Here is a 26,471-nt window from a genome sequence, read left to right on the forward strand (position 1 = left end):
TGCTAATGAGCACAAAAACTGATGTCAGAAAGATATTAAAGGTTGTAGTTTCACAAAACGATGCAGCAGACTTTTTTGAATGTCATTGTTAGAGGTTTCTGTTTTCACTGCTGGAGGGGTGGATCCTCAGATGGTTTGCGCCGGTATAAATACAGCTGTTTTAAAAGTGTGGTTTCTCTCGCTCTTTAGCCTTTTGTTGAGGTTCCAAGGGCCCTGTGGTGTTTGGGTTGTGGGGTTTTCGGTTGGGTGGGTCGACCTAGGTCGTTCTATTTCATTGTTTTTTATTTGTTTTGGTGCCTTAGGAGGCTGGATGTCAGCACAGAAATGACTTGAATGTGACTTTCTCTGTCGGATGTAGTTCTGTTTCTTTTGAATGTAACATGGATGTAATGTATAAAGAATATTTATATACACAGCGAGCAGTGTGGGTTATTTGCAGCGTGTCAGATTGGATTTAAGTGCTTTTGCTTTCAAAATTTGCCTTGAGGCTACATGAGAAGCTAAACATCACTGCTTGGATATCACTGTGGGTGTGACAGAAGCCTTTCAGCATCAAGACCGATTTTATGCTTACCTTGTGAGGAAGCTACACCGATCAGGCATAACATTACGACCACCTTCCTATTATTTTGTAGGTCTCCCTTGTGGTGACTCATCAGAAAATGGACATGGGCCTTCTGAGGGTGTCCTGTGGTGTCTGGTAACAGAATGTTGTTAGTGGGGGGGTCTTTGAGGGGAGGGGCCTCTGTGGATCATCCCAGAGATACTTGATCAGTTTGGGATCTAGTGAATTTGGAGGCCAGGTCAACACCTTGTTCTGTTCTTCATGTTTTTTTGAGTTGTTCATGAACCGATTTCGCTGCTGCCATCAAGGAGTGTCATTGCTATGGGGTGGGGGTGCCTGGTCTGGTCTAGGTGGGTGCTACATGTCTAAGTAACATCCACACCAATGAATGCCAGGTCCAGAAGTTTCCCAGCAGAACAATGAACTGTCACAAGATGAGACCAAGAATCTACTTCAAACTGTTTCATCTGCTGCTTTCATTTGTCATTTCCTGAGGTTTACTGAGCGGTTGTCATGATCTACACTTACAGAGGTCGTTCTGTCGTTTAAGAAAACGCCTCGGATGAATAAATGTGTCCAGACTGGAGCTGTGATTAAAAGAAATCCTCACTTAATACCACTGTCAGAAGAAGAAAAAATCCAGCAAATTTACAAAACTATATATAGAGGAGGCTCCGGATGGACCGCTTGCAAATGTTCCATTTCTGAAACACACAGTCGCACCATCCTGTGATGTGAATTTCAGCCAAATCAGAATAGAGGACAGGATTGCCAAAAAATGAAACTGTCATCATGACTGATTCTGCTGCATTCAGCTCCCATGTCCTCCCATCTGAAGGACAGACTGAGCTTGTTTGGCTCGTCGGTCGGGTTTAGGCCGGACAAAGCAATTTAGGGCTAATCAGGAGAGAAAGGTTTGGCTCGTGACCTGCATCGGGGCTCGGGCTCATGATGATGACCCTGATGAAGATCACAAGCCAAAATGCAACCCCAGTGAAGATAAGAAACCAACATGAAGGCTTGAGACCTTCATCTGGGTCATGACTTTTGTCCTTCTCTCAGAAAAAGAGGTGGCAGCATATTTAAGAGCTGTAATTCCTAAATCTTTCCACCAGTTTCAGTGTGAATACCCTCGCATTAAAGCCCACGTTCATTATACTGTAGAACTGTAAATTCAATATTTTGTGTCAACTGTAAGAGCGTTAAGCAGAGTTTATACCTCTGCGGGACGTAGACGCCGTAACCTACGTTCGTAGCCTACACTGAGGCGAGCCATTTATACTTATGAGCTCGTCAGTCTGGCTTGCTCTGTAAAAATGCCACCCAAATGCTAGTTGGCGCTGTTCTACTTCCTGCTTCACTTTCAACAGTGGCTGCTGAAACTTTTACCGAAGACAAGTTGTAGAAATGTTTGTATCTCTGAACCTCCTCAGTTAACCTTTCCTCCATGTGTTCCATCTTTATTGATCCGAAACAATCAATTTGCAAATTGCGGCGATGGAGGAGCAGCTGGAAATACTAAAGAGGAAACATGTTACTACCAATTGGACCAATCACAGCTCTTGTGGTCTGCGTCGCTGTGATGCGTAGTTACATTTTTGGGGAGGCTACGGCGTTATGTATAATGTAACCAAGCGTCGCGGCGACGCAGACCGTGTTAAAGAGCTGTGATTGGTCCGTTTGGTAGTAGCGTGTTTCTGCTTTGGTATTTCCAGCTGCTTCTCCATCTCCGCAATTTGCAAATTGATTGTTTTGGTTGAATAAAGATGGAACACATGGAGGAAAGGTTAACTGAGGATTCGTATGACTCGTCTTCGGTGAAAGTTTCAGTTGCCATTGTTGAAAGCGAAGCAGGAAGTAGAAACAAAAATGAACCTGACTGGCAAAAAAGACACAGCGCCGACTAGTGTACGACCCTAGCAACTAGGGTATAACCCATGCTTAACACTCTTAGTGTTGTCAGTCACAATAGTTTATTTTTTTGTTTTTAGCTGTTGTCGCCAGAACATTGACTTTACAGTTCTGCAGTATAATGAACGTGGGCTTAGTCTGACGACAGAGTGTGAGCTTTAATGTGAGGGTATTCAAGCTGAATTTGGTGGAACTTGTTGCAGAGCGAGCCAGACTGACGAGCGCACAAGTATAAATAGCTCTCACTGGCGCAGGCTACGTGCCAAAGTTACGACGTCTACGTCCCGCAGTACTTTAAAAGAACCTTAAACCACCTTTACGGCGTTAGGGTCTGAGCTGTCGCCATAGCTACGGCATCTAATTGACACAGAAGCCTAAACCGGGTATTAAGGATAACAGGATCCACTGTCACTAATGTCTCTCTTCCTGGGCTGAGGTTGCTGCTATAATGGAAATAAACTAACGACAGGTGGCATCAGAGTCAGAGATGGATGTAAGAGCAGAACCTGGCTACTAAAAGGTGAGAGACGAGGACAGATGATGGTGAAGATGTGTCTGCCTGTGGTGCATCTGTAACAAAGAAGTTCAACGCAACGCTCAGGCAGCTTCATAGTACATGGTGCTGTGTCATAGGACAACTCAGGGGCAAACAAAAAGCTTAATTAAAATGCAGGAAGATAAATTATAAGAAAAAGTAAAGAAAAGACACAGCTAAGGCAACGTCAGATCAAAAAACATTTATTGTTAGAATCAGTTCAACACAGAACAGCTAATAAAGATTCAGTCGGAAACTTCTGTAGAGAAAAATACAAGATTTGATAGCTTAAGAAAACCGAGCTAAAATGTGATCATCATCATCATCAGGAGAAAAAATAGAAGGCGAAAAACTTACAGTATAAAATGTACAGCTGCATGATTATATATATATATAATATATATATATATATTTATATACTGTATATAACATTGCACAATATACCAAAAAAAAAAAGAAAGAAAAAGGATCCACACATGAAAACAAAATACACAATATACAACAAGGCACTGTTGAGGAAACCTGCATCTTTGGATGGATCTGCCGCCCGCGGAGCTCCAGTGAAATGTCGTAGGAATGGTTCCCCCGGCTCAAACCGTCCGGCTGAGCAAGTCGTCCCAACAACCAGTCACTCGTCACCACGTCTCAACTGCTGCAGCTCTGGTTCTTTTAAAGGGCGCTGCGTGATTGGGTGAAAGCCTTCGGACGTGTGTAAGTGCTTTTCAGAGAAATGGCATGAAGGAAAAAATGTTTGTGTAATTCCCACTAGTCGCCAGCAGAGGTCGACAAGGATCAGAGGCTGATGTGGCCGATTAGCAAACAGCAAAAAGTCTTTTATGGATTTCATCATTTCGGCAAAATTGAAAAAAAAAAAAAAAGCAATCAGTTAAAAATGTCACCTTCATTAGTTCAGAGTCTTGTCCGACTGCTGGTCTGAGCAGGGCTGCAGCCGGACGTCCCGGTTCAAACGCTTCTTTGACTGCTGAATGATTTAAAGAACAGAGTACAGCTCGGATGACTTGCGGAGCTGAACGGATTTTGCTTTTGCAGCGAACGAACGCACGAGTTAAAGGGAGAGAGTGGGAGCACCTTTTAGAAACGAGTGGCGTCGAGAGTTAGTCCTGCTTCAGCTCGAACAGGCACTTGTGAGCTTCGCGTCAGTCGAAACGTGAGGCGAGCAGAGCTGAGGATTATTTACAGTGAACAGATCACCCTAGAGGTCAAATCCCAGAGTTTCTCAAAGCAGAGGGAAAAGTCTTGTAGACTTCAGTTTCTTACTCTTCTCTGCCTTTAAAAATAATAAAAATAATAATAATACATTCGGACAGCAAAACACACACTAAAAACCTCTGCAACAATTGGCCCATTCTACAACAACAGTCTTCATAGCGCCACGACGGCGTAGCATCAGGAAGAAACAAACAGTGTTCTTCCAAAACGAGACACATCCTTCAGCTGGTTTTCTTTGGTGTGAGAGACGGTGAGGAAGTGGAATTTGTCGCGTTTGGTGGTTCCTTGAATTACTTGAAGTTCCAGTTTCTCTCCACACTTCGGGCAGCCCTTAACATCGCAGCCGGCGACCACAACTGGCTTCATAAAGCCCGTCACTTCAGTGTTGTCAAGGACACAATGGTGCACGACGTGACAGAACAATGAAGCATTTCGAGCGCGTGAATAATTACAAGGCGGGAACAAAGAAAGTCGAGCAGCGGTAATTATGAGACTGAGGGAAGTGCCAATTCAAAAGAACTCTCTGACGACTACCAGGATTTTAAAAGATGAGTAGCTGCCCTAATGCGTGACGAGCTGTCGTCAGTATACGGTACAGCTGAATTTAGCCCTGCGTTCTGGTTTGTCTGCATCTCATTATGTTGACACGAGACACTGTTAAAACTGTCTAGCAGAAATTACGCCCGTGGTGGCTTGCAGGACTTGCAGTAGTGGGTGGTTGCAAAGTCCAAAATCACCAATAGTTGGCGTCAGTACTGCGTAGTCTGCAGCCTGCCCCTGCTAACCTACTGCAAGACAAAATGTTGGCATCTGAGATGAGCAGCAGTTAGGAGCAGCTTCCTCGTGATTGTTGATCCAGTTTCCTTTTTTGAGACTTGGACTTGGTTTCATCCAGCATTGTGAAATCCTCCTTCATGATAGTCGGAGTTTGATGAAGCTAAAGTTTGGCCTCCCTCTCCAGCCCGAAACGATCGCTGTGCTCGGGATGTGTGACGTTTTGGAATTGAACTGGTCGCAAGAGTAATCTGAGCTAGTTAACATTAAGAGCATTGTGGTTTAGTTCCAGCATTCAGAATCAGTCTGACGTGTCAAATGGGTGTCCATGGAGGCGGTGGCGGTGGCAGCGGCGGCCATGCACCAACGTTCCAGCTGCACTCTGGTCAAGCGGCTACGTAAGGTCAAAGTTCACCAGGCGCTGCTCTGGCTGCCATGGCTACTGACGGACTGACAGTTGCTGTAGCGCTTCTTGACGATCATGCTGATGTAGGCCTTCATCAGCTTGGCAATGTCCATGACCTGCAGAGGAGAGGATGGAGAGCGGTTAGACGGTTCCTTTCAAGTGTTTCCTTCGATTAGCTTTTTATCACAATTCTAATCAGAACCGGGAAATTATGGGTTTGCTCGCAACGATGAAGTCAATTTGTGCAGCAGTTTCGGGGGGAGTGTCTGTTAACGCTGGACCTACCATTTGGGTTTCGAAGAGCAGCTCTCGGCCCTCCACGGCGATCTTGTAGGCGTTGGCCAGCGGAGCTCCGAAGGAGAGGATCTGTTCATACGGGAAAACTTCCAGAGGCCACGGCTCCCCTCGCTTGTACACTGATATGGCTTCCCGGCTCACGCCCAACCACAGCTCAGAGGGGAACGCCCCGTCCCGACTCTGGATGACAGAAACGACAAGGGTCACAGGTGTGAGTTTTAACAGGAGGAAGAAGGAAAGATATGTAGCCTAAAATAAAAAAAGTTTGAGACGTGCAGCTGAAATACTGCAAAGGAGACGCTTGTATTTCTGTCTCAAGGGTTGGTGCATGATCCCAAACAACACACATTCCATTAATGTCCTCACCTCGACGTTGAACAACGTGGACCCGTATCCCTGCCACTCCTTCACCAGCGCCATGTATTTGACCATGGCCTGTTCCTGCGTCATGCCCTGCAGCTTCTTCCACTTGTCCATCACGCTGGTCCTCACGGCCGCTGCCTCCTCCCTCATCCAGACCTCCAGGCTGTTCTCCTCCTCCAGCTTCTGTCGACTCAGCGAGCCGCTCCTGAAGCTCCGCCTCAGCGTTCCCTCCAGGAAGCTCGACCGCTTCCTCTCCGACGTCCCTGAGCGCTCGGCCACCGAGCCCGAGCCCGAGGTGAACGCCTTGGCCGAGTTGTGCACCCGGGCCCGCAATCGTGCCATGGGGAACACCTGGGACATTTCAGGGATGCTGAGCTGGGAGTTCTGGTCACCCAGGAGGTACTGAAGTCTCAGAGCAGCCAGGAACTGAAGAGTCTCCTCCGGGGCTGGATACTGACCACGGATGACCGCTTCATGGGCCTGAAGAGGGTAGACACAGGTTAGCCTCTGGAGCCTGGGCTATATTTTCAAATGTGTTAAGCCTGAGAGATGTTGGGGAATTCTAAGATACACTAAGTCTCTGTGTCCAAACACCGGACCTTCAGCAGTGAGATTTGAGAAGCAAAAAGTACATTTGACATTTTTACTTCTGCCTCACCAGAACAGTATATTTAAGAGCAAATACTGTCCTAATAATAACAACTGCATGTTGTAATATTCCTCAAACTGGACGAATAAGAAATGATAAGATTCAACAAAAAGACAATAAGAGCCAGTCTGAGAGCTCCTACCTGCTCAAACATGAAAGCGAACTCCACGCTGTCTTTGGGAACATTGTCCGTGTCCAAGAAGCAGTAGAGTTTGAAGTAAAACTTCCAGCCGGTGTTGTGTTCGTCTGCGCTCGCCGAAAGCCTGGAAGCAACAGGGCGAGCGTTAATTGTGTTACCGGACGACAAGCGCTTCTCTCCGGACGGAAAACGCAGACATCACATTTACCTTTCAAACTTGGCGAGCACATCGGCCACCACGGCGCGGCTCTCGATGGCCTTCTCCGTGGTGTCGTTGTGTTCGAACAGGGCGAACATGTTCCTGCTGTCCTCCATGGCCAGACCCCGGATCAGTTTCTCCACCACCTGACGCACAGACAGAAACCAGAGGCGCACACTTTTAAGAAAAGCCTGGACAACAGAATCTGCAAATGTATGGAAATAAAAACCAGATCACTGTCTGAGCTATGATGATGCTTAACCCCACCTCTCCTGCAGTGGTGTGCGAGTTGATCGTGATCTTGCAGGAGCCTCCACCGTGGCAGTGAACCGTGGTGCACATGTCCTGCCGGGCCACGATGGCTCGGATCTCCTCCTGGGACGGGATGTTCTCCCTGGCTCGAGTCTTCCTCAGGGAGTCGAGGGAGAAGGCGGCGTAGCGGTCCATCTCTGTGCCAGGGAGCAGCTCACGTGTCCTTGAGGTGAGATGGATTCGGTCATGATTATGAGATACTACACGAATGCACGCCCAAGAGTGTATTTCCTGTACTGCAGTCATAAACGCGCGTCCGCTCACCTCTTCAGGTGGAACTTGAGGTATCTGAGGATGCTCCTCGTCGGGACGAAGGTGCAGCACATGCAGGTCAGGATCTTCCAGCTGCAGAGGTTCCCGGGGCTGCCGGGCTGCGGCGGCCGCGTGGTCTGCTTGATCAGCTGGCAGTAGAGCTCGTCGCGCAGCGGTTTGAGCTCCTGGCCGGTCTGCAGGATGCCCTGGATGATGGGCACGGGGTCGGCCACGCCCTCCAGGTGCTGGAGGGAGCTGAACACCTTGAGGGCCTCGTCCTGCAGGGTCGTGTAGCTTCGGTTCCTCGGAGCTGCGCAGGGGAGATTTGAACTTTTAGTAGAGGACTGTGTTTGTGGTCGATGGCGTCCGGTTTTGTCACTTTTCATCTGAAGCTTCAGTCTTTTCATGATTCTTGGAGAGAATCACCAAACTCCATTTAAAAAGTCCATCAATTTAATTTAATTTGACCTCACTAATGGCACACATTACATATCATGTGTTCTATTTACTATAAAACACTTTATAGTTTCTACTTCCTCATATATTCTGCATTAAAATCAACATAGATATGGGGTGAGTTTGGTCAAAGGTCAAAGCACCAGTGGCTTAAATGCAGATCATTTTTGACTCACTGCTGAGGTGGATGTCTCCGTAGGGCAGCGGCAGCAGCGGCGAGTGCAGCGGGTGGTGGCTGTAGCGAAGGATGGGGTTCCTCTTGTAGATCTGCTCCACCACCTCCGAGTTCAGGCAGTTCTCCTGCAGAGAGCAGAGGAGCCAGCGCTCGTTACCTGCGGCCGTTCTTCAAACGAGCACTGATGTTTTTTTTTTACGCTGAGACGTTTCCTACCTTGATGTCCTGGATGAGCTGCTGGGTCGGCGTATCGATGGGTGCTTTGGTGTCGATGACGTTCTGGATGGAGTTGGCCCAGCGCGTGGCCTCGTTCAGCAGCTTGCAGTAGAGACGGTACGAGTGTTTGCGGCCGTACACGATCACGTTCCAGTATCCTGTCAGGAGGAGACGAGTCCCGAAGGAATGAGTATCGGCGTCATAATTTAATCCCAAAATCAACGTCGTTTCATGTCCTCACCCGTCTCTTTGAAGACCTTTTCGTCCGGTTGAACCACCGAGCACAGGCTGTTCAGCACCAGTGTCCCCAGCTTCAGGGCGTTACGCTCCGAGCTCTTGTAGTAGTCCAGGGAATTGTGGGTGAGCAGGAACCAGCGCTTCTTCAGCTTCAGAGAGGCTTTGGTGCTGTTCTTCATCTCTTTATGCAGCCAGCCTAGTTTAAGATTAAAACAAAATCAGAAACATTTGATTAACTAGCCTCAAACCTTTTCCCGAATGTTGAATCTGTACTTTATGCCATGATATACTTTGACATTTTTAGGTTTTTGAGGTGAATAACTTGCGGTGTCACCTCGGATGATGAACTCCTGTCCGTCGACGCGAGTGTCCCCCTTGGAGCGCTGCAGCAGGGTGATCCAGTGGTGCATCTCCTCGGGGGTGTCGGCGTTGCAGTGCAGCACGCGGTTGGCTGTGATCATGACGAAGGAGTTGGGCCTGTTCAGAAAGGAACCGATTAAACACAGACGTTCCAGTAAGAGCCGAGCTGATCTCCTCGTCAGCTGGTCGGCTTCAGGGAAGAATGAAAGAACTTCAACAAGAACAGATTCTGAACAGATTGAGGCTGCTAATTAAAAATAGAGATTGAGTCAGTGGATATGGACGCAGTAGCAGGATATCACAAAGAAGAAAACAGAACGTGGTGTATAAATAGAACTTTTAGGGATTTTAAACCAATGCATTAATCTACGTTATTCTTTATGTTGCAGAATCCAAACACTGATTCAAAGAAGGAACTGACACTGAACCATATTCTTTCATTTGGGTCTTGCATAAAGGAAAACCCAGATATGCGGTATGTGATGTGATGATGTGAAGACATGCGAAGCCTCACCTCTCTGGATTATCTGAGGCACAAACCGAATCGATCATCCCCACATCCAACGTTCCCTGAAGAGACACACAGAGAGAAAGAGAAGAAGATTCAGTGACGGGGTTCGGGGCACAACAACAAAATACGTAAAACAGAAAAAATATCCACATTGAATATGTTAAAGCAACACGTTAATCATCACCGTGATCTGAAAGCAAATTACCCTTACTACTGATTAAACAGGGTGAGCCCTGCATGCAGTATTGCAAATATCCTTGCAAACTCCATTTCCCAGAGTGCTTTGTGTCAACCACATTACTCACCACGGCATTCTGCGGGTTGGCCTGCTCGTCGTGCATCTCCCTGATCTCCTGTTCCGTGGAGCCGTGGACCTGGCTCAGCACGCTGAACCACTGACTGTAACCATAGAAACATCATCATCATCATTACCGCCGCCATTATCATCATCATAATCATCGTTTGACAGCATCAGCTTCATTATCAGCTTCCTTTGGCGTGTTCTGTCCGAGCCTAAATGGAGATAGGTCAGCGTTTCAGACGTCGGTTACATCTATTTTATTCTCCAGAGGAAGATACGAGTCTAAAGACCCGTGGACCCTTTTTTTTCCTATGGGATGATGAATGTGTGAGGACATAAAGCCGGAGTGAAGGTGACTCTGTGTCGGACATATGGAGCTGATGTTGGCTCACGCCGAGAGGGAAGCTGGCATTTTAAAGCTGCTGCCAACACAAACACACGGTGTTTCCATCTCTTCAGAGGACATTACACTGACTGGCATTCACTTCACAGAAACCAACTCTAACCCTAAACCTCGCCCCAAAGAGTTTGGCCTAAACGTTTCGTAATATACAGTTTCATTCGAGGTTTTTATGTCCCGGCTAAGCGAGTAATACAGTTGGACGCGCATGTTCGTCATGCTGTCAGGACACGGAGGAAGTCGACTGACCCTCTGAGAGGAAATCAATGCGTTGCCAGCGGTAACCAGCACCTATCGACCCTACAGCGATGATAGCTCCCACTCCTTAAACTGCTTATGACTGAGACGGATTCAAAGCCGAACAATCAACACACCTGGCATCCTCTGCAGACTCTGCGATCAGGTGGTAGGTCCTCTCTGGCATCACGATGTCGATCCCGTTCTCCTTACCGGTGTTGTCGATGATTTCTCTGCAGATCACAAACAAAAAGTCAAATCAAAATAAATATAATGATCATTTTCCAGGATGCATTAGTAAAAAGTCAAATACTGAGCTCTTACTTGGCGTTGTGCATGTCCAGCACGCCCTTCATCTTGTCCTCGCCGTCGTTCTCGAAGTACATGAGCTTGCTCTGCCGCAGCACGAACCAGCGGCGCTTCCAGTTGCGGCGGGACAGCGTGGACGAGCCCCCGCCCTTCTTGTGCAGCCAGCCCTGCTTCAGAGCCTCCTGCTTGGCCCTGAACCACAGGAACGTCTCGTCCTTCAGCACGCACCAGCGCCGCTTCCACGTGTTCATCAGGCCGCCTGGAGAGGAAGAGGAAGAAGACGTTGCAGGAAGTTGCAGGGAATTCGAAAAATTAGATTCACAGGCTGCTCCGTTTCTTAAAGAAGCGTGCGCCGCCATTAGCACTGAGTTACCTTTGATGAAGAGGAAGCTGTGGAAGTACGGGAGTGTGACGCAGCTGTAGACCGAGTCCCGGCGGTACGACAACTCGTCGTCGGTGTCGAACCTGTCGAAGTCGTCCTCGCTGTCCTCAAACTGGAAGATAAGAAAAGAGGAATGAGTAAGGCGTAACAACAACACATCGAATGGCTGTGCACTGAGATCACTCTCACCGATGACTGAGCCCCCTCCGAGCTGAAGCGGTAAGCCCCCGAGCTGTTGTAGGTGCCGACTGAGCCACGGTAATCGGGGGACCACTGTCCGCTGCGAGGGTTGGAAAAGGCCACGCTGCCGCTGGACACGATGGCGCCCTCGTCGTAGTCATCCTGGTCGTAGTCTGAATCCTCATCCGGGGGTATGAGCTCCACCATGTCGTCGGACTGAGCTTCGGACGAAGCCTGGGGGTGGCAGTAGGCCGAGTCCCCGCTGGATGAGGCGCTGTGGCAGGCGACGGGCACCGGTGGTAAAGGCAGCGGCTGGTGGAGCAGGGTGGTGGGGGGCAGCGGGGGGATCACGCCGTCGTTGGCGTACGGGTCTTCTTCGGAGGAGTCGTCACTCGTTCTGATGCCGCTTGTCCGCTGGCCGTCCGAGTGGCCATGCTCGCTCGGGTTCGGTGAGTCTTTGAAGGCCTCCTCATCAGCCCCAAAGCCTTCATCCACCTCCTCCTCATCGCTGCCTCTCCTCCGTCTGGTCTCCTTCTCCTCCCCTTCACCCACTCCCAACGAGCTCTCGATGTTCCTCACGCACTCATCAATCTCGTCGAAGTTCAGGGAGTCGAGGAACTGCTGCGCCGCCTTGCAGGCTTCGTCCTCCAGGCGCCGGAGCTCCTGGTCTCGGAGGAGCTGCAGACGGTTGAGGGAGGCCTCGGTCAGAGACAGCTCCTGGCGCTCCTTCTGCCTCTGCAGGGCCTGAATCTCCCGCTCCAGTCGGAGGATCTCCTCCACCTGAGACGCCTCGTGAGGACGGACCGCCTCCTCCTCCTCAGACGCCTCCTCGAAGACTTCTGCCGACTGCAGCTCCTCTGCAGCATCCGGCGACGGTGCAGCTGTTGCTGCTGCTGCTGCTGCAGACTGAGCCAGAACCAGAGAGGTTAGCTCCTCAGCACAACGCAGCTCATCCAGTCTTCTGGCTTCCTCGACCTGAGGATACAAAAAAACACAAGCATTGTCATGTCTTATGTCTTAGGAGAACATTCTCTCTTGAATCCTAAGGCTTATTTTTTCAAGACCAGTATAAAAATCTGTGAATCACATCAACTTTTTTTCATGAATTTCCAGATTTTTTTCTTCTAATTATTTCCACTCGTGAACTGAAATAAGTTGATCTGTACTACAAATAGGCTGAATAATAACAATAATACATTTTGAGGATAGAAATAACGAAGCATTTCCAGGTGTCTTGCTTAATTAAGAATATAAAAAACAATACCGGAACCAATTTCGGCGTCTCCTTTTGTGCAAAATGTGATCTATCCAAACATGCCTTTAGACACGGACTCTTCCGCAAACAGTCGTAGGTATTACGTGCAAATAATAATTCACATAATAATAATTTCCACTGAAACGAGCTCATCTGTATTCAGTTTGCTCTTACCTCTCTGGCGAGTCTCTCCGCCTCCAGCCTCCGTCTCTCCCTGCACAGACACAAACCCACAGACTAAGCATGATGTACCAAAACACAGGTATTTGTGTTTCCTCTCTCACTGTAGAGAAGCATTAAAGGTTAAGAGAGACCAGACACTGGTAGCATTTACATTATTAAAAAATCCCTTTAAAGTAGAGGTTCACCCACCTCTCCATCTCCTCCTCCATCTTCCTTCTGCGCTCCTCCTCCTCCTCCTCCCTCCTCCTCCTCCTCTCTTCCAGCAGATGGACGTACGCCCGGCGGGCCAGCTGCCCTCGCAGGCGTTTCTGGAAGGTGAGCGCCGCCCAGCGCAGCAGCAGGAACTTCCTCCTCCAGTAGAAGGCCCGGTAGTTCTTCTGAATGACCACAATGCACTGCAGCAGCTTCCTGTACTGCTTCCTGTGTGCGTCACAAACCGGTTTGGCAAATTAGTTTTTTTGCTGAGAAGCCCTTTGATATTCTTGCGGCGGTTGGGTTTTGAAAACCCCCGGACGTACCTGGCCACGTAGCCCATGATGTGAGCCTGGATGGTCATGGCTGCCTTCAGCACCTCCACCTCCCTCTGCTTCTCCAGGCGATGCTCCAGAGACTCCCGGAGGAAGATCTGAGACGGGAGGAGAGGAGGATGTAAGGTTATCAGGAATGGTTCAGTTTTTCTTTTGTCGTATCGTTTACTGAGATTAAAGTCTATATGAAAACAACATGTTCAATTTCATGAGACTTTTTTAATCTTAACTTCATTGTTATTACACAAACTAATAAAAGCATTTACTTCTCCATGTTCATTGTTCCCCGGCTTAATTTATTTTTTTTTCTGCAGGACTAAATGACACACAGCAGAATGTGTTTCGACTCCCAGCCTCTGCTTAACGTAGTACATTCATTATGTGCGCTGTATTACACACACGTTATGAATAAAAGATCTGCTAGTGGACGGAATTAAACCGGGACGGGCTTGTTCCTTTTTCTTTGTAACATCACCGTTTAACAGGCTCCCCCTTCCAGAGGAACAACCGGGCTGAACTAAGCGTCCCGACCCCTAAATCAAATCCAGATCCTCCTCTCCCTTTTGTTCATGCTGCTAAAGACTGCAGATTACCGTGGCGAGCGAATTCGGCTACATTTCTCCGTGAAAAGAAGGATCTTACGGGCACTTAGTGCAGCTGCGTGCTGTAGGAGCCAAGCTGTCGTCCATTGATAGAGAAACCGAGGGCCGCCGGGGGTTAATCCGATTAGGGAGGGAGGAAAATGAGATGTGGGATGTGGTCTCGGGCGACTGAGACGGTGGGGAAATATCACAGTGCTGTGGGGGGTAAGAGTACAGATTGCCTTTCTCCTGTTGAATAATGTACCTCGTGTGTGTGTGTGTGTGTCGTTGGCTGAGTGACAGAACTCAATCCTCAGCAGTGAGGCCCTAATGAGATTTTCAGGAGGAAATGTGAAGTCGTTGGACGTTTTGGACGTCACTTATGAGCAGGCTAATTAACAAGGAAACATGCTTTACATGCCCAAGCAGGTGCACAAACAAACACTTGCACTCTGCTTTCTTGTTCAAGGGGAATGAAAGTAGACAAAGACAACCCAATCAAACAAGTGACACTGAAATACTGCTAAGCAACTCACACACAACCTCAACTGGGATTTGAACAGGGGACCTTTCACACCCCAAGTGAGGAGCCTATCCCGAGCATAGTCTGTATATAAATATGGATGCCAAGTCTCCACTTCCTTGCGTTGGACAAACTGACGCTATTTTCCCAGGGATATGGGCGGAGCCATCTTACAAGTTTTGAGCCAGAGCCTGGTCAGTATGGTCCGAGAGTGGAGCCAGGCGGAGCCGCGACATCGAAGCCCGCCCACATTTCATCCAGACTCACTAATACTACACATCCTGTTTCTATAGCGTCAAATAACAAACTAAAACGAAAAATGCACCGACATTATATTAACTACCTAAAATGACAGAAACCATCCTTGAAAAAAAAAAATAATAATATAGTGTTTTAGCATTAGCAACCATAAGCTAATACTAAAACAAGAGTGTGTTTAACTAACAGTGCCGTATTCAAAATTCAGAATTTTCTACATTTCTGCATAAAAATGATTCAAGACATCAGTGGACTCCTGAAAGTAGACAAGGAAACCCCAGTTAAACAGAAATATTATACTTTACACTATGAGAATTAATCATTTGTTCATATCTGTGAAACCAAGCGAACCCTTGTTTCCAGTATCTGCTGTGACCTCCTTGTCACTAAATGTTTCTGGTAACTGCTGATCAGTGGTCTACAGCAGCTTGGAGGAATTTTAGCCCATTCCTCAGAACAGAACCACTTCAGTTCTGAGATGTTGGTGGGTTTCCTCACATCAACTGCTTGCTTCAGGTCCTTCCACAACATTTCTATTGGATTAAGGTCAGGACTTTGACTTGGCCGTTCCTCAACATTCATCTTGTTCTTCTTTAACCGTTCTTTTGTAGAACCACTTGTGTTCTTGGTTCTCGTTGTCTTGCTGCATGACCCAGTTTCTCTTCAAATTCTGCTCATGGACAGATGTCCTGACATTTTCTTTTAGAGTTCACTGGTAGAATTCAGAATTCATTGGTCCATCAGTGACTTTAAAGTTGGGGTTTAAGCAAGATCCTGCTTTTCTTTCCCAATGAACGGTACTGTAACGACCCATTATTGACCAGAATCTCAGCAGGGATGAGAATGAAGAAGCTACTTTGATTTGTGTCAAAATATTTTCAGGAAACTCTACAAGTCCAGTTGATCTTGTCTCAGCTTGTTTTTGGATATACCATGACCTGGATGACTGAGAACCTTCACAAATCTACTAATGAACCTCAACTTATTCAAGTGTACTCACAAAAAACACAATAAAAGAATCGTGGAGGCTTGTGAATCTCTACAAGGTTAACGTTAAATATGTCAACGCACACAGAAATGACGCCACACAACCACAAAGTGAGAAACAAACATACGAACCAAAAAACACACTTGCCCTCGTGTCATTAAACAACTTCCAACATGAGTCACACATGCTCAGAGTGCACACATTTGCATCCCAATGAACTGAACGCCTAATCCTTTTTAATCATTACTATGCTAATTAGCGCAACAAAAGCCGTGCTAAGCCTCACGCCTTTTTGATTCTTGCTGTTGGGGGCCTTCAGGGAGCGCCGCTTGCCAGCACAGGTCAGGCCCGTGGAGAGAACGGAGCCCTGGGAGAGGCAGGCAGAGCCACATCACTTCCAGGAAATTAACTTTGAGGCAGTAAAAAACAAAAAAAGAGGACATGTGCCGACTGAAAGGAGCTGCAGGCCGCCGCGGTGTAAATCTCAGCGCGGGAGGCAGCGGGACAAAGTGGACGAATCCCTCGGTGGGAGATAGAATTGATTTAACAGTTTACAGTGACGGCAGCTGGGCCGACATGGACTGAGGCAGCGTCTCAGTTAGAGGACGTACCGAGGGCTGTCAGGGGTTTGTAGCAAGAAGAAAAACACCAAAGATGACGGGACGACTTCAAGAGAGACTTTTTACATCTTCACCTGTCAGCTGTTGACATATAATACGTAATTGTGAGGATGTATAATGTATAATATCCAGTAATCTTCTGGGTAATTGAAATACTTGGATTGTTTTAGGAGATGCTCTCAAGCATTCAAAGAGGGACATGATGCTGGATCCCACAGTTTGGGCAGAAATATACTCTGCTCTTTGATCTTGAAGTAGAAAGAAAAGCTTTCATATGCAAGTTTGTTTAAAGCAGAAATGAATGTTAATGCTGGTTTCAATTTTTCATTATACGTCATTTAAAAATGGAAAAATCTATGGTTTGAGTCTGATCACCATAAACTGTCCATGCTTTGCTTCCGACAGCCAGTCCATGCACCTTGCTTGTAGGTTTCAGCACATAGAGAGCTGGGATGGAGCGTTTTTTTTGTTTTGTTTTTTACTTTCTGATTAAATGTGCATTCATTTTTTATTTTTTTTTTAAGTTTAAATAATGTTATGTTTCAAAGTTGATGTTATTTTGTGTCAAGGATAATAAAAATGAACTTTGATTTGCACCATGCAATTTCATCTCCATCACAATACATATTTTTTACATAAAATTAATAATAATGACACAGTTACATTGATAATATTTAAAAGTTTTGAAAATTATGCAGTTCTGGGATTGGAAAACTCATAATTGGTTTTAAAAAGTTTGTTAACTAAATAATGGTTCATTATTATCTTCAAAATAAATAAATTCATTCGCTTAAAATAAATATAGTTAGACATTTGGGTCTATCTATTTGTGAAATTTCCTTAAAAATTTTCAAAAACACAGGTTATGCTGGTCATTTTGTTTTAAAAACACGGACGGAAACGACGCTTTCCTCTGAATGCCAAACCAAAATAACCAGAATTATATAATATTCATATAATTTCATTACAACCACTTTCAGAAAGTGTTGCTACACATTGTGGAGAAGTAAAACATGTCAAAATAGTCCTAAAAATATGTGTGAGATTTTCTAAAAAAAATAAAATAATAATAATTCCAGACCAAATTTGAAGATTTGAGTTGAAGATCCACCCACAAACACATTTAATCTGGACTCTCTCTGTTGGGATTATGATTATGCTCCAGCAAAGATCTGATGGGCCAATCAGGGCCTGTAGTCCTAAAGATTCTTGGCTCCTAGTGGACAAACTCTAAGTAAATTCCTAAAATCATGATGTTTTGTAAGAGTAGATCCTGGTAAAGATAAAAGTTCCTAACAAAGAATTCCTAAAGAATCTCAGCTCTTCAGAGAGCTCCTAAGGTGAGATCTGATCAGAGCAGGGAGGAGGACTTTTAAGAGGTTTAGGAGTTTCTGAAGCAGAAAGGAGTCATTTATCTGTCGTGCTATATTTTCCCATGCCCGTGACACTGGAGCCAAATCTACGTCTTAAACACTTCTATTCTCACTGAGCAGTTGATCCAGAAGCAAACACTGTTCCTCTGTCCAGTTGGGTTTCCTACTTCATTTCTGTTTGGTTTGTGGAAGATCTGAACACCAATCAACACTGCTTCTTCTAGGCCGGTTAGCAATCACAGAAACTGATGAAAGCTGAGACATTTTACCCTCGTTAATACCAACTGATGAAACATGACCAGCATGGTAAATGAATGGAAGCAGATAAATAGAACTATCAGCATGTGAATACTGTGGTAGTGGGCCTGAGTTTAATCACACATGTTGGAGGATCATTTTAAATATTATTTCTAATTCCACAGTCTTCATAGAGATTAGATTCTATGATTAAATCTATTGATATGACGCTCCATTCTGGGCCCATTATCACCAACAGTGTATTTTTTTCTAGCTTTTAGGATCAAACAATCACAACGGGGTCAACCACACCTCCTCACTAAGATCAGAGTTTCTGTCCATTCCTTGCTCAGTATTCTCTGAATCTTTAGGAATATGGGCCCAGAACTTTTGGGTGGACATATCCTTCACATGTCTTCATCTCAGGGTTGCATGGTCATTGCTGTTGCTGTGAATATTTTCTATTTTCTCCACTGAGTTGCAGTGTGTCGAGCTCTCTCGGCCACAGGACCTCCTCCCTCATATTTTATCCGTCATTCAGATGACACTTGTTCCACCTCAGTGAATTCAGTTTCTTGTGCTATTGTTGGTCCTGGACAGACACAGATACACACTAATGACCACTCATCCATCCACATACACACACACACACATACACACACATATCGTCCACTGCTGTCACCTCCTGCAGCATCACATGGTCATGCTGTGATCAGGGATCCATGTCACCCCCCCATCTGTCATTTCCCCACAGAAATCACACACAAACACAAACACACACACACACACACACACACACGTTGGCAGTTGGTTCATCCTTCCTGATCCGGTGTAGTGGAAGCAGTGAGCGATAGAGCGAGGGGGGTGAAGACTGGATCCAATAACTGTTGGATTCCACGCTTCAGGTGCTCTGGACCTCAATTATTCATGATCACACACACACACACACACAGGTAGAGGACACGGTTGCGTCGCAACACACATGAAGCCAAACTGAGCCCTGAGGGGAGCCGGGTGCAGCCAAAATAGATTGGCGTCCCTCTGGCAGCGCGGTAAGCCCGCATCCAATAAAATTCCATGTTAGCAAGGAGGATGCGGATCAGCCGGTGTGAGCCGGAGGCAGAAAGATACGGCGGAGGATTCAGGGGCTCAAGCTTTGACAGGAAAAGTCAATTATACTGCAGAGACCTGAGGAGAATGGATATATTTTGCTCCTAACAGGCAGGAAATGCAAAGCCGGTACAAAAAAGCCTGTGAAGAAAGGAATCTTCTGTCTTCACATCTGTAAATTTGTACATTTTAAGCCGTTCTGCACGGGATCTGTGAAGTTTTTGTGCCTCAGAATTTGCACACCTGACACAGATCCTGAGTTACTTGGAAACAAGAAGCTCGAAATTCAAATAAATAAAAAGAAAAAAAGAACAAAACGATGACAAAACTGTTTTATGTGAATACCTTGGTCTTGCCCAGCTGCCACTCTGCACTGCTGCTGTCATAAAGGTGCAGCAGCTGGGCACAGCGCCCCCTGGGGTCATCTGGTGGTGACGCACTTCGCATCAGCACCTTGTACCTTGAAGAAGAATAGAGGAAAAGCAAACATTTAGGATAATGACGTGGATAAAATGAGCTGCAAAGTTGTAGTTTTTTTTAACAGATGACAGATTTTCAGGTATAATTAAAAACCACCAGGCCCTGCGAGCAGAGTTGCCCTCATTTCAGTTTGCATTATTAGATCCACAGTTCTTGTCTTTTATTTTCATGTGACAGCTGTGTCTACTGCTCTGTCGGAACCACGCAGGGTCAATCAACACACCTGGTGCAGAAGTCCTGGAAAGATCTCCGGACGGGGAAGCCAGTGCGTCGAATCTTGACCGTCTCCAACATTCCAGAGTATCTGAGCTGGTTCAGGACCACGGTCTGGTCGAAATGGTCAGGCATCTAGGATGGAAAAACAACAGATCCTGTTTTAATGTAACATTCAACTAAAGTTATAAAAGGAAAAAAAACAAAAAAAAAAACAGCCTTCAGTAGCTTAAACTCAACCCTTCATTTGAACATGTACCTTCAACAGAATATTTTAGCGTCTGGAGGCAATTCAGTCCCATCTAACACATTCAGCAGACGTAGATATTATTTTTTCACAGCTGCGGGGATCGATTTTGGATTCTCACTTCATTTGAATTTTTGCAACATGAAAAATTGTTCAGTTCAGGGCATTTTACTGTGTTAAACAGTTGTTGCGTGCTCTTGGACACCACAACACCACATTTCGATTTAATTATGGGATGCATACAGAGGAAAAAATACCTTTGCAAGCAACTGAATAGCCCTCCAACCAATCAGAGCAACTTGCGTTTAAGCTAATTCAACTCCACGGCGACGCATGACTACTGTTACTCTTCTGTCTGTCACCACATTAAGCCCCACCCACAAATTATCTGACTGGCCGGGCAGATCTTTGCTGGAGCAGAATCTGTTCCCAAAGTAATAAACAGATAAACTTTCCACCATGAAACAAATCTGTGGGCGGAGGAAGTTGTTCTTACTTCCAGGCTAGCATCGCTGTGGAAAGCAAGTAGAATCTAAAGTGCGATTGTATTCCAAACCAGATTACCACCACAGAAAAAGGACGGAAAAGTCGGTCTGGCTTCCAGGCTAATAATATTAATAATAAAGTGTCTTGAATTCACTTTTTTCAGTTAATTATAATTTACATTCATTCACTTGATTCATGCAACGAGTTTTATTATTTTCCTTGTGAATTTGTGCTCGTTTTAGTACCTGGGACTGAAGTCTGGGCTTTGAGGCAATGTTTTCTCTGCTGTGGACAGATTTTGTTGGAGATATATTATAGTTGAACCAAGCTATTGATTTCTGTCTGAAAGCTGAAACAATCAATAGCTGATATAACTGTGGGTTCACACAGAGCACATAGAGCATCACCCCGCTGAATTGATGTCTGACTCTTCCTGACAAATGCTTGGTTTCGTGGTTTATTAACTCTTTTCTGGAAACATCCTCCGCTGATGGGAGCAGGGAGATAAACCAAAACTAGCTGCCAAAAGAAGCTAAAATCTTTGCTTCGAGTGCCAAAACAATCCAACAGCATCGCATGACGTCTGCAGCCAAAGCGCACGGAAGTTGAATCCCTTTAAACTCACATGCATCACTCTGCATACCACGCATTCACAACTCTGAACTCTGAGAGTGAAGCGCGTACGACAGCAGCAGCCAGCACCAAATCAAACCTCCCTCATAAAAACACACTTGGCATTGAGATACCATTATTACTTACACAAGTGCATTGACCGAAAGCCATTTTCTCTGGGACCCCGTAACCTCAGTGGGCGTAGGGGGGGGCTCCTAATAAGAGGGTGCTTTCATACTCGGTCGTAATGCCCCCTTTATTCAGCGCCCGTCTCCCCTGATCGCCCGCCGGTGTCCCATTTGAGACGCCGAGATGAAGGGAGGCCAATTCACCACCAGATCTTGACTGAGTGACTGAATGGCGGCCTTTAGCTGCCGCCGGCCGCAGAGGACAGCTTATTAGCATAACTCACATTTGCATGCGGCCGAGCTGCAGCGGCACAAAGCTGAGCGGTGTCACGAAGCTTGCCCTCTGCCTCCTGCCTTTCTTTGACGCTCGCTTTCTATCTCTATCGTCTCCTCCTTTTCTTCTTTACACTTTATACAGTTGCCAGAACAACTTGGCAAATGAAACCGCTCATCCTTTCCATCTCTGAGGCTCAGCTTGAAGAAGTTTCACGATGCGTCAGTGGCACAAAAAGTTTGCAGACAAAGAGAGTTACTTTTCTTTACTTCAGCCATGACCGTTTCTGTTTCAGAAAGGTTCATTTCATCCTTTATATTCAGTATTTCTAGTGGTGAATGAAGGTAATCAGCAGGAAAGGAGACTGAATAATTGAGAGAAATCTTCACGGGTCTCACAGAGAATAATGTCCTTTGACTTTTAAATATGAATACAGGCTTTAGGCCTCACAGAAGGAGCCTAGTGTCTGAATACTTTACATTAAATAGATGTATAGCTTTTATGAAGAGGGAAAATAACACTGATGGCATTTTAATCATATCTTTTGTGAAATCTGGGCTATGGTCTTAAAGTCCATCACTTCGAAACAACAATGACGTAAATCAAGCATCCAGAGGTCGACGCACCATCTCAGGCCCATGACAACAATAGCCTGAGGGGTAAACTCAAAGTCTTTCTCAGCCCGGCTTCCTTGCTAAAAGACTCAGAGCTCGAGGCATTCAGCGGGACAAATGGGAGGGGGTGTGGCAGTTTGCTCCCGAGGGGGTTGGGAACCTGAGGGGGGTGAAAAAGGCAAACACAGAAAGATAGACAAACTCAGGGTGAGCCGTCCATCTCCCAGCGCCGGCAAGAAGGTACGGAGAGCTGCAGGGCTGCAGGAATGTTTCCTCTTATTGTAAAAGCTTTCAGTCAAACAAAGTAGCGTTCCTCCGTCAGGAAAGGTTCAACTAAGATACTGATATTTATGGGCGAAACAAGTCAACGCACCAACTGCCACTGATTCTCATCTGAAATCCAAAAAACAATGAAGGAAGCTTAAAGAGAAAAGCAGTGTTATTTTTCTGTCTTGCCTTAAATATCGTATCGCTTCGAGATAATGTAAAGCTTTGACTTTCCCCGTGTGAGAGTCAGAAAGTCTCCGTATCCCATTGTACCATACCTCTTCATACCGTTTTGTATCGTATCGTATCATAACGCTTTGTTTCGTATTGTATCGCGTCGTGTCGTGTCATGTCGTATCGCATTGTATCGTATCGTATCGTATCGTATCGCATCGCATCGCATCGCATCTTTACCGTCATTTAAGGTTGCAGCTTCATTGGCCCTGGGCGCTAATGAGAGCTAACTGAACAGGTCGTCATTTAGGAAAACATTTGATGTAGAGCAGAACACCGATCAATTCTATTTAGACAATACTTTACTGTAAATTTCCTCAAATCCAAAGCAACACCTGCCAATACCTTATTTTTATCCAACCAAAGGTTAAAAACTCCCAAGGTTTGTTGCATTAACTGAGAAAAGCAGCTCAGGCGAGAGAAGCAGGAACCAAAGAATATTTATACCATGCAAGAGTTTCCATCTCTACAACATTCCTGCTTCAACCAGAGGACTAAGGACATCTAGAATCCAGAGACTTCTTTTTGTCAGAAGTCTTGTTTCCTTCTGAGAGTCCAGGGATTATCGCTCACTGCTCAGTAGGGGGCTCCTCCACAGAGTTTTGGGGGAATCCCCGGAACAATGTTTCAGACTCATAGGTGGACATAAATCCAGCCTTAATCCCTGACCCTGCTGGATTTAAGGCGGACACAGTTTGGAGGAGGGTTCTGAAGGGTTTGAATTTCTTGGACAAAGGAAACTATTCCAGATTTGGAAAACATGAGTACTGCTGTTTTCTTCTTTGTGCAATTCCTCACAAGTTCTCGCGATAAATACAAACATTATAGAATCAGTGACAGAGTATGACATCTGGACTGTTAGCATTTCTATACATGTAGCTGACTACTGACGTCTGAACCAAACGATATATCACACTGACTGTCTCAGTTAATCTGCCAATTATGTGCCACTAGCCCATGAATTGCGCAGAAAACATCTTTGGATTGCATGTTTTGTCTTACAAACTTTTTAGAAGTCCAAAGATCCTCAATCTACTAAGACTTAAATCAAGTTTGTTTTTTGTTTTTTATCAAAAAGGAGAGATACTGGTTGGAAAACATACACCAAATCAGATAATCTTAACGTTTTAAATCAAACAATGCAAGAGGAAACACTAAAGAAATTATGTTGGATTAAAGTGAAACTAGTTGAAACAACGGCAACTCTTGGGTTTCTTGAAGACATTTCACCACTCAGTTGAACTGAAGAAGCTACTTAGAAGATTGGCAAATACCCACAAGTCCAGCAGCTCTTGTTTCAGCTTCTTTTTTGGCTTGACTATGACCTGGATGACTGAGAACCTTCACAAACACGTCTCATCATCACAAAATGAATTTAAGAAGAAGAAACTCACATTATAAAGCATTCAGAAGAGCAACTGAGCTTCAACAACACTTTCCCTCCATTATCTTGTCATTAACTTAATAGCCTCCTCGTTGCGTATTCAGTCCTCACTGATGCTTTGCCCTCCAAGCTCGATCATAATCATCACCGTCATACACTCACTACGCTAAGGCTTCCAGGCTCCGGCTCAAATGTCTCTGCTCCATCTCGAAAAATCCGGCAACTGAAAGCCTTCAAGTTCAATTAACACGATGACAAACAGGAAACATCGGAGGGACTGTGTGCTCCTGCAGTGCATGGCATTCTGGAGTTACACAGCAGTAATGGCACTGATGGGAATCAATCATTTAAATGAATTAAGAGACAGAGATTCAATCTTCTTTTTATGGACTGGATAAAAACTAACAAAGCATCTAAAAACATGGACAAGTCTTTACAGTTTCATGCACACATTCACATCCCTATTAACAATTTAAACAACTGAAGCAGCTGGTATATTGTTTCAGATCTTAATTCTCCTGCAGATCCATTTTACTGTCTGATGAGCAGGAGGGCTGATTATTTAGGGGAGTCATGCAAAAACACATTTGGACATTCAAATTCCACTAATTTTAACTTTATGTCCGATATTTTATTTTATAAAGCAAAAGTAAGTAGACTTTTGTCTGCAGAGGACTGCAGATCAGACTGCATGACAAGCCGGCTTTGTGCGTCCGTCACGTAGCCCGACGCAAACCGCTGCCTCTCGCCTCATACCACGGCACCAAGCACCAACCGCTGGACATTTAAACCGCCCCGTGCAACAAGCGTGCACTTGAACGCACCACCTCTGATTCAAAGCATGCATCAGGTCTCACCTTGCATCGTAGCTCTCCGCTCTGTATCCTTTCAGCTGTTTTTTTTTTTTAATTCAGATCGTTGGACATATGACAAGAAACCTCCCAAAAGCTGCAGCAGTCTATCTCTGCAACAACACACTGACCGGCTCAGACACAAACACACTCTGCCACCACAGAGTCAAACAAAGGCTTTCAAACCCTAGAACTCCACTCCCCCTTTTTTTTTGTGAGTGAGTGTGTGTGTGTAGAGAGAGGGAGGGCGGTGGTTGCCATGACGATGCATCTCCTGCTGAGGCTAATTTGTGAAGCCCACTTGTAGGGCCTGACAGTGAGAGAGAGAGAGAGAGAGAGAGCGAGCGAGCGAGCGAGCAGGCTGTTTACATTCAAATGTGGTGATGGAGTTTGTGTTGACCCGACAGTTAGCCACATCTACGGTCAACTTAAGACCAAATCACGCCTGAGCATCGTTTTTCACCTCTTAATTTAAAGAATCACTGTCACTGTCAATCAACTGCATTGGATTTGAGTGGAGTTACATTGATTTTAAATGATTTAAAAATAAAACGTATAAAGAGGAAATAGTACCTCTGCATAAGCAATCAAAGCCAATCTCAGATAACGTGTATGACTACTGTTACTTTGCTGCCCATTGCCACATTAAGCCCCGCCCCCAAACGATTTGATTGGCCCAGCAGATCTTTGCAGGAGCAGAATCAGTTCCCAACAGAGAGACTCCAGAACAACTTTCCTCCATTAAAAGAAATTTGTGGGTGAAGAAAGTTGGTCTGGCTTCCAGGTTAATAATAGTAATAATCTAGTTTCATTCCTATTAATCATCATTTACATACCTTTATTTTCCCATTTATTTAATTCATACATAGTTTTTGTGCTGAGTTTTATTATTCCACGGTCGAGGCTATGTGAACTTCGGACTTGCGTACTTGGTATTTGGACTGCACTTTGAATTGAAACAGTACTTTGACAAAGACTCATGATGTTCCACAGGAACACAAGAACATAAGTACAGACAATTAGGATATTGGTCCTATATCTCATTTATACAGTTTTCCATCCACCTCGTTGCGCATATTTCAATTTTTAATTTCATCAAGATAAGGCCCAATGGTTTCCAACGAAAAAGGGCGGGGCCTTCGCATGTTTCTGGACCATAGACTGTATATAAAGATGGACGAAGGAACTGCGCCTCTAAAGTGAAGCCAAAGCAAGTAGAGCTCCCCCTGGTGGCTGGCTGCAGTATAGGTCATAAGCTCCACCCCCTCCATGTTAGTGGGCGGGACTTGGGCCAAACTAAAACACTAAAGTACACGTCAAATAAATTTTTTTTTCAAGGGTGGTTTCTGTCATTTCAGTAATATAATGTTGATGAATGTTCAAGTGTCAATTTTTTGGATAAGTGTCATTTTAGTTAGTTATTTGTCGCTATAGAAACAGGAAGTGACATAATGTTGACCACCAGTTGCCATGCCAACCACTGTGGAAAGCAGTCTGTGGGACTGTGAGAGTTGTAAAAATAAATAAATAAATAAGTCCAACATTTCCTTGTAACTGGTGGAGGTAGAGTAGTATTAATTAAACAAAAATGCAAATAAGGAAGTGTGGGCGGGGCAAGGCTCCACTCTCG

General features: G+C 45.4%; 1 protein-coding gene across 1 annotated transcript in view; it reads right to left on the minus strand.

Annotated features, from left to right (window-relative positions):
- Window positions 1–1,495: 1,495 nt before the first annotated feature.
- Window positions 1,496–26,471, minus strand: part of myo10 (myosin X) — a 107,927-nt gene continuing 82,951 nt past the window's right edge. Inside the window, exons 20-41 of the mRNA XM_084546468.1 lie at window positions 19,755–19,879; window positions 19,397–19,511; window positions 13,353–13,459; window positions 13,024–13,254; window positions 12,826–12,865; window positions 11,406–12,371; window positions 11,208–11,328; window positions 10,850–11,093; window positions 10,663–10,758; window positions 9,893–9,986; window positions 9,591–9,646; window positions 9,051–9,193; window positions 8,721–8,912; window positions 8,480–8,637; window positions 8,265–8,388; window positions 7,645–7,942; window positions 7,336–7,543; window positions 7,078–7,214; window positions 6,873–6,993; window positions 6,085–6,561; window positions 5,707–5,898; window positions 1,496–5,537 (exon numbers count right to left, since the gene is read on the minus strand). Coding sequence (XP_084402594.1) covers window positions 5,427–5,537; window positions 5,707–5,898; window positions 6,085–6,561; window positions 6,873–6,993; window positions 7,078–7,214; window positions 7,336–7,543; window positions 7,645–7,942; window positions 8,265–8,388; window positions 8,480–8,637; window positions 8,721–8,912; window positions 9,051–9,193; window positions 9,591–9,646; window positions 9,893–9,986; window positions 10,663–10,758; window positions 10,850–11,093; window positions 11,208–11,328; window positions 11,406–12,371; window positions 12,826–12,865; window positions 13,024–13,254; window positions 13,353–13,459; window positions 19,397–19,511; window positions 19,755–19,879 — 4,356 coding nt within the window. The 3' untranslated portion in view covers window positions 1,496–5,426. The remainder of the gene's footprint in view (window positions 5,538–5,706; window positions 5,899–6,084; window positions 6,562–6,872; window positions 6,994–7,077; window positions 7,215–7,335; window positions 7,544–7,644; window positions 7,943–8,264; window positions 8,389–8,479; window positions 8,638–8,720; window positions 8,913–9,050; window positions 9,194–9,590; window positions 9,647–9,892; window positions 9,987–10,662; window positions 10,759–10,849; window positions 11,094–11,207; window positions 11,329–11,405; window positions 12,372–12,825; window positions 12,866–13,023; window positions 13,255–13,352; window positions 13,460–19,396; window positions 19,512–19,754; window positions 19,880–26,471) is intronic.

Source organism: Chelon labrosus (genome assembly GCF_963514085.1).
Source record: "Chelon labrosus genome assembly, chromosome: 6".
Lineage (NCBI taxonomy): Eukaryota > Metazoa > Chordata > Actinopteri > Mugiliformes > Mugilidae > Chelon > Chelon labrosus.